This window comes from Coenobita brevimanus, chromosome 42, assembly GCF_032717465.1.
Source record: "Coenobita brevimanus isolate Jiangsu-jjx chromosome 42, ASM3271746v2, whole genome shotgun sequence".
NCBI classification, from domain to species: Eukaryota; Metazoa; Arthropoda; class Malacostraca; order Decapoda; family Coenobitidae; genus Coenobita; species Coenobita brevimanus.
The window spans coordinates 1,404,955-1,412,500 of NC_136995.1; the positions used below are offsets into that span (position 1 = coordinate 1,404,955).

General features: G+C 47.4%; 1 protein-coding gene across 1 annotated transcript in view; it reads right to left on the minus strand.

Annotated features, from left to right (window-relative positions):
- Nucleotides 1–446: 446 nt before the first annotated feature.
- The window catches only part of ssp6 (PDZ domain-containing short spindle 6), a 21,659-nt gene continuing 14,559 nt past the window's right edge, over nt 447–7,546 (minus strand). Inside the window, exons 2-6 of the mRNA XM_080270697.1 lie at nt 6,666–6,785; nt 5,809–5,911; nt 4,922–5,049; nt 3,607–3,845; nt 447–3,348 (exon numbers count right to left, since the gene is read on the minus strand). Coding sequence (XP_080126823.1) covers nt 447–3,348; nt 3,607–3,845; nt 4,922–5,049; nt 5,809–5,911; nt 6,666–6,785 — 3,492 coding nt within the window. The remainder of the gene's footprint in view (nt 3,349–3,606; nt 3,846–4,921; nt 5,050–5,808; nt 5,912–6,665; nt 6,786–7,546) is intronic.

Sequence of the window (7,546 nt, forward strand, 5' to 3'; positions counted from 1 at the left end):
GTTTAAGTTAGAAATTAAGTTAGGCTATTACTTGGCTCAAACACTTCTCTTTATAATCTAATAACAAGTTAGAGAGTAAACTGTTTGTGAACATCATGCGTGGCTATTGTTTGTGGCGCCAGGAGAAACATCCAGCATGCAGATGTCTCCAGCATGCTCTCCGCCTCAAGGAATGACACCAACTCAACTTGGTAGCCATCAAGGACAAAAATAAATTATGCTAAAAAAGTTTCCATGAAAATGAATGGAATCTCTTTCACACTACTGCTCCAGTATACTGTATTTGTAATACTGCACCGTACAATAATACATTAAGAAAACAATAAACAACTGGATTATATTAAATGGTTCTTTGAAAGGAATGTTGACTGTGTAGCTCATAAATGCAGCTGGAGCTGCGGTGCGACAAGACACCAAAACTATTCCTACGTGAGTAAAGTGCAGCCTCAGACAAGATTAGTGCGGTATTGGACCAGCGAATCCGCCAGCGCCCCGACTGTCCTACTCACGTCCCCTGCCGGGAACCAGTCCTGGGGGGAGGAGGAGGGCCGCGGGGGGGTGTCACCTTGCCAGGGAGGGGGAGGAGGGGGAGGAGGTAAGGGCAGGGAGAAAGGATTGACAGTGCTTCTGGACTCCCCAGCTCCTCGGCCGGCTTCATCTGGGGGCCGATTTGCTTGTGACTTTCTTCTGCGTGGTGGCTGGTTGCGTCGCGGCCGAGGGTGAGCGTCCATGTCAACAGAGGCTTCGTCATCAGACATAACGCCATGGTCCTCACTGCGGGGCACCAGACACTGCCGTGGCCGGGGTGTGCCATACACAGAAGACTCACTCGATACCTCAGAGTACATACTATCATAGTAAGTTGGAGTATGAGCATTGCTTGGCCGGTCCTCTAATGAATTGTCAGACGACCAGCGAGCCTCCATGGAGTCCGACCTCAGCCGTGGTTCTTGAGCAGGTGGGGCAAAACGATACACATCAGCAGCGGAGTTTGGTGCATCACCCCGGGCAGGTGTAACGACAGAGTCAGTGCAGAGGGAGCGGGAGCGTGCTGACACCACAGTCTTGCCCGAATGATCAGTGGTGGAGCTGAGACGGTCACAGCTGCCCGCCCAGGAGAATGACGAGCTGGGACGGCTCTTCCTGCCCTGCTGGTCCTGCTGCCGCGACTTCTGTCTGGGGAGAGACTTAAATGAGCCTTTGTGAAACCCGTGCCATCGACCAACTTCATCACTCTTTGGGGACTTGGGGGATTTGGGGGAAGACTGTACTTTTCCCTCTGGGGCTTCTCTACCGCCCTCTTTCTTCCCTAAAGATCCTCCAGTGCTCTTTCGCCTGTTCTTCTCTGCCATAAGGTTACTGCGTTCTATTTTCTTGCTGAACATCTCACTGGTGGGCGTTGATTGTTGTCTGTCTTCTCGAAGAGATCTTCTACATTCCTCTCTTCCCTTGGGAAAGTCATCAGGTTTTGCATACCCTCCTATTGTACGACTCATTATGAAGGATCCTGCACATTCAGCACTCATTTCCTGCCGGCTTTCAAGACTACCTGGCAGCCCTGATATCTTAGCCTGGCGCAGTTTCATGCTGTGACTACAAGCACCTCTGACGCACTCGCGTGTCGGGTACGGACCAGTAAGGGACTGAGTGGACAACTTGAAGGACTCAGCACGACCCAAGAGGGGTGCTGGAGGAGTTCGGGCCGAGCCATCTTTTTTCTCATAGACAGTCTCACAGAGGGAGTTGCAGGATGTGTGCCTGTGTGTTTTGCTGCTCAGTTCCCGTGGAAAACTTGGCAACTCACTGGTATCAGTTTTCCTTCCAGGCTGGGACAGACTCCAGTGTCTTTCACCTGAATTTTGTCGGCCGGGTCGCTGGGGGGCATGGAAAGAGCCGCCTCGGACAATCAATGGCGAGCCAACCCCTCCACCACTGCCTTCAGTTTCCAGAGGAGGGGAGGTTGTGAGTCTCCCTGAGGTATAAGGCAGTGAGAAGAACTGGCGCAGTTGAAGATCCGATGGACGTACATGAGACGACACTTCGGTGGATGCATCCGTGTCGTCCTCCAGCCCATATTCAATCTTCTTTTTGTTTCCTTCATCAGATGCAGCTGAGGAAAGGTTAGCCAGTTTATCCTCATCAAGGGAATTAGATTTAACACGTGGCTTTGGAGAAGAGGATAAAGATTCACCTCTCTTTTTCTTTGTTTTTGTTCTTCTACGGTGAGGAAGACTAGAGGTGCTGTACGTGAAGGCCGAGGATTGTTTGTCCAGCCGTCGGGGACTGTGTTCGTAGGTCTCCAAACTACTCAGACTCATTTTCTCATAAGGAGATTTTGGTTCTTCTTCCTTCTCATTCTCCTTATCCTCCGTGGTGCCAATACCGCCACTGCCTGGCCCTTTCTTGAGTTCATTAATCACAGAGTCATAGGCCTGAGTCTGGTCCCTTGGCATGCACGATATGGAGTATGCCTTACTCATCCTCAAAGGCTTATTTTTTCCCTCGTCATTTGTTGGAGACACTTTCTTCGAGATATCAGGTTTAATTATAATCTTTCCAATACTGTTTTGTCTGGCTAACTGTTCCCTTCTGAAACTATCTTTCCTGCTTAGGCTGAGCCCTCGTTTACGCATCTCTGTCCTATGCTTCAAAGGCAAACTGGTATCAATGCCCGTGGATTCATGGAAACTGCGGTTGTCAGTGTACTTAGGTATCTCGGCCTCGTGCCAAGAGTCTCCATCATCAGGAAACCTCCAGGCTTCAGCACTCAAAGCTCTGCGGTGGCTGGGCAGAACGATCCCTTCCTTTCCCTCCACCATCCTTTCCATCCCTCTTCCTCGACTCTCCCTGTCCTGTGAGTACGATGCCTTTTGCTGCTGCTGCTGTGCCCAGCTTCTTGCAGCGTCGTAGCGCGCGACGTGGCTGTGACAACACGATGGGTCCGAACAGGTGCTGGCCAAAGACACATAACCATACGGGTCAGCCGAGTACTGACGATGGAGTGCCCATTGAGCAAGGCCGGCACCGGGACTCACGACCGAATAGATCCCACTATCGTAACTCCCTCTGTTGTGAAATGACGTGGGTGTGGGAGAGTGGTAGGTGATGGGTGTAACACTGTGGTACGGTGTGGCGGTGTGGTAGGACGGTGGTGTCGTGCTTTGGTATGAGGGTGGAATGTGGTAGCAACCCTTTGACGCGTGATACGCACTCATGGACACGTTTTCCATACTCATGAGGCTGGGCAAGTGATTCTTCTCACTCTGAGGCGGCGGACTTCGCACCTTCCGCGCTACTTCCCTTCCCATGTCACTCTGCCCCACCCCCCCGTCTCCTTCCTCCCCCTCCCTACCCATAGGACTGTGATGGAAGTGTGGTGGGTGTGGACTGTGGTGGTGGTGGTGGTGGTGTCTGTTGCAATCGTGGTGGTGGTGGTGATGATGATGAAATCTGTTACTTGAGCTACTAGCAGTGGTGCAGTGTTGGTGATGGTGGTGACTGTGGTGACTAGTGAGCTGAGCCTGGTGGTGATGAGTGGATGATGAGATAGGTGTGGTGGTGGCACTAGAGGTGGTCTTATGGTGCTTTTGGTGCTGGCGGAGGCACAAGGAGAGGTCAGCGGGCGGAAGGAGGCAGGTGAGGTCCCTGGGGGGAGGCAGGAGGCGCCGCTGTGCCCTGAGCCAGTCGAGGAGGCGTGCCGAGGCAATGTTGTACGCGTGCCTGGCGGGGGACGTCACCAACTTACCGGCCAGCAGCGACTTCTCCTGGTGACACAGACGCTCCAGGTCCGTCATCTTCTCCTGTAGCAGCCGCTGTAGCTGGATGTACCGCATGTGTAGCTCCACCTGCCGACAGCACCACCATACCATAAGTCATACACACTACACTGACAGGAAGTGCTTGTTACATACATATATCTATCTATCTATATACCTGACATACATACAGAGACATACAACACCCTACCATCAGTCTTACACACTACACTGCCAACACATACACACACAAATACACCACCACACCATTAGCACCATCAATCACTCATCAGCTTGGTAACTAGCCACACAACCATCACTCCTTGGTGGAAAATGTTGAGAAGTAATTACCTGATTCTGACCCTTGGTTTGGCTTCAGTCCATAAAGAGTATGAAGGAGCATGTATGTATGTATGAGGGAGCATGTATGTATGTATGAGGGAGCATGTATGTATGTATGAAGGAGCAGGTGTGTATGTATGAAGGAGCAGGTGTGTATGTATGAAGGAGCATGTATGTATGTATGAAGGAGCAGGTGTGTATGTATGAAGGAGCATGGATGTATGTATGTATGAGGGAGCTTGTATGTATGTATGAGGGAGCTTGTATGTATGTATGTATGTATGTTTTCGTAGGTAGTAGCAGACCCTTTGGCTCTGGCCTAAAACTGCCATCTCTTTTGAAAGCTGCACTGTAACACCAGATTAACACAAGAACACTGCACTAGTCACGAAGAAGTGCTATGGAAAGACTGTAGATCCGCAGTATTGTCTTATTCTGACACTGGGCTGCGGGGAATAGGCTGCAAAATGGACGAAAACCTCAGCCAAGTTAAGATGAACGAACTACAGACAATTACAAGTGTTAAGAAGTCAGAATCACTAATCTTACAAATTTAGAGAAAACGAGAGCAAGTGCAATTAAAGATGTAAAACAGTAATACCATGTCACTGGAGTGTATTGGTGTTGTGATGAGGAGAGGTAGAATTTGATGGTTTGGGCAAATGGAGAGGATGGGGCATGACTACTTGGGTGCAGAAAGTGAGAAATGTTCACGTTAGGGGTGGGGTTGCGAGAGGCAGACCGAAAAAGACCGGGAACAAGGCTACTGAGCGTGACCTCAGTGATAAGGAACAGTGCGTAAATAAGGGCAGGATCACTCTAACCTTATGAACGCAGTCTTCGAAAAGCACCACCATACGCATCCTGTCGCCACAACCCTGGATGAAGTTAACCAGCGTCTTGTGGTCCGCTTTCTCCATGTCGTGTCCGTTGATTGACAGGATCACGTCGCCTGGAAGGGTTTAAAGAATGTCAGAACTCCGGTGCTGATTTTGGCGGAACCTACAACATACAAAATAGCCCATACCTGACATTTCTTCCCCTCCAACCACAATTTCTCATCTGTAGGGGTCTCAGTCAGCGTTATCAGTGTCTACCCTGCACCAATATTAATTCCTATACCCCCACCACCAGACACGCGCCCAAACCAGCAGACTGCGCCGTCCACACTACACACAAGCTACTACTAGGTGAGTTTCTAGGAACACTGCTATTTACGGACCTGCCTGTACCCCGCAGCACCTCTCCCTTGGTGATTTACTTTCCATTTTACACCTTGAAATCCTTGCATATAGTATTTTTATCGTTTTAAAATCGAAATAGTGTGAATTAAACTGTGTGAATTAATACCATACCGAGGTGTACTGTGCAGAATAAATCGCAAAGGAAGAGATGTTACGAAACCTTAAAAAGCCACTTAGAATCCGACCCTATGAGGAGTCTGGGATCCTATTTACAAGGGGATCCAACCAATTTACAGGATATTTTTACATGCTGCTTAGTTTTTCTCACTTAAATTCTTCCAGGCATGTGATGTATTATGTATCGTGGTATTTCCTGATTTTATTCACTTGGGCCTTTATTGCGAGAGAGAGAGAGAGCGAGAGAGAGAGAGAGAATGTTTTCGTTGGTGTCTCCTACTGTCACATTTGAGTTTTTTTTTTTTTTTTTTTTTTGAGAGAGAGAGAGAGAGAGAGAGAGGGAGACTCACCTTCTCTCATTCCTGCCTTGAACGCTGCTCCTCCATACTCCACAAAATCCACATATGTGATCACTTCAATCTCCGCATCACGCTTGTAGTGGATCCCGTAGCTCTGTGTTGGCAGGGAAGGAACTATTATTACTACTACTACTACTATTATTACTACCATTGCTACTACTACTACTACTACTATTATTACTACCATTGCTACTACTACTACTACTACTACTACTAATATTACTACCATTGCTACTACTACTACTACTACTACTATTATTACTACCATTGCTACTACTACTACTACTACTATTATTACTACCATTGCTACTACTACTACTACTACTACTACTATTATTACTACCATTGCTACTACTACTACTACTACTATTATTACTACCATTACTACTACTACTACTACTACTACTACTATTATTACTACCATTACTACTACTACTACTATTATTATTACTACCATTACTACCACTACTACTACTACTGCTACTACTACTATTATTATTACTACCATTACTACTACTACTGCTACTCTTACTACTACTACTACTACTACTATTACACTCCTCCTCTTCCTACTACTACTACTACTACTTTTTCTACTAATACAACAACAACAACAACAGCTACTACTACTACTATTATTATTATTATTACTATATTATTATCATCATCATCATCAAACAGACGTCAACAACACATCTCCGAGCGAGCAAGGATTTAAAATATGACCGTCTTCAGTTAATTTATTTATTTATAAGGAACGTTTATAAAGCACTGCAATTCCACGTTATTTATTTATTTATTTATTTATTAGGGGGAAAGGCTATTCATAAAGGAAATTATCACTTTACCTGTATCGTAAAGCCAAACGACCCCCCTTCCTTCTCCACAATTATGGTGCGTCTTCGTCTGTCTTCCTCTGGCCGGGTCACACACACACGATCTCCAACCATACGCTCCAGGATCTGCGTCTGTAAGTAGAGGTGTTAGTAGGTAGGTAGGTAGGTAGGTATGTTCCTCTGGCCGGGTCACACACACGCGATCTCCTACCATACGCTCCAGGATCTGCGTCTGTAAGTAGAGGTGTTAGTAGGTAGGTAGGTAGGTAGGTAGGTAGGTAGGTAAGTGGGTATGTATGTGTGTTCCTCTGACTGGGACACACACACGATCTCATACCATACGCTCCAGGATCTGCGTCTGTAAGTAGAGGTGTTAGTAGGTAGGTAGGTAGGTAGGTAGGTAGGTAGGTATGTGTGTTCCTCTGGCCGGGTCACACACACGCGATCTCACATACGCTCCAGGATCTGCGTCTGTAAGTAGAGGTGTTAGTAGGTATGTATATAGGTAGGTAGGTGGGTAGGATCTGCGTCTGTAAGTAGAGGTGTTAGTATGTACAGTATGTGTGTAGGTAGGTAGGTAGGTGGGTAGGTAGGATGGAAAGAAGGGAGGGTGGTAGAGAGGTTGGCTGATACAGTAGGTAGGTAGGTAGGTACATGGGGAAAAATGAGGGTGGTAGGAAGGTAAGTAGGTAGGCAGACTGATAGGTAGGTAGGTAGGTAGGTAGGCAGGTAGGTAGGTAGGTAAGTAGGTAGGTAGGCAGGTAGGTAGGTAGGTAAGTAGGTAGGTAAGTAGGTAGGTAGGTAGGTAGGTATATTTTCGTCCTTTTGCAACTAATTCAACGCAGCTCAGTGGCAGAAAAAGACAATGCAATGGCTCTATATCCTTTCCATAG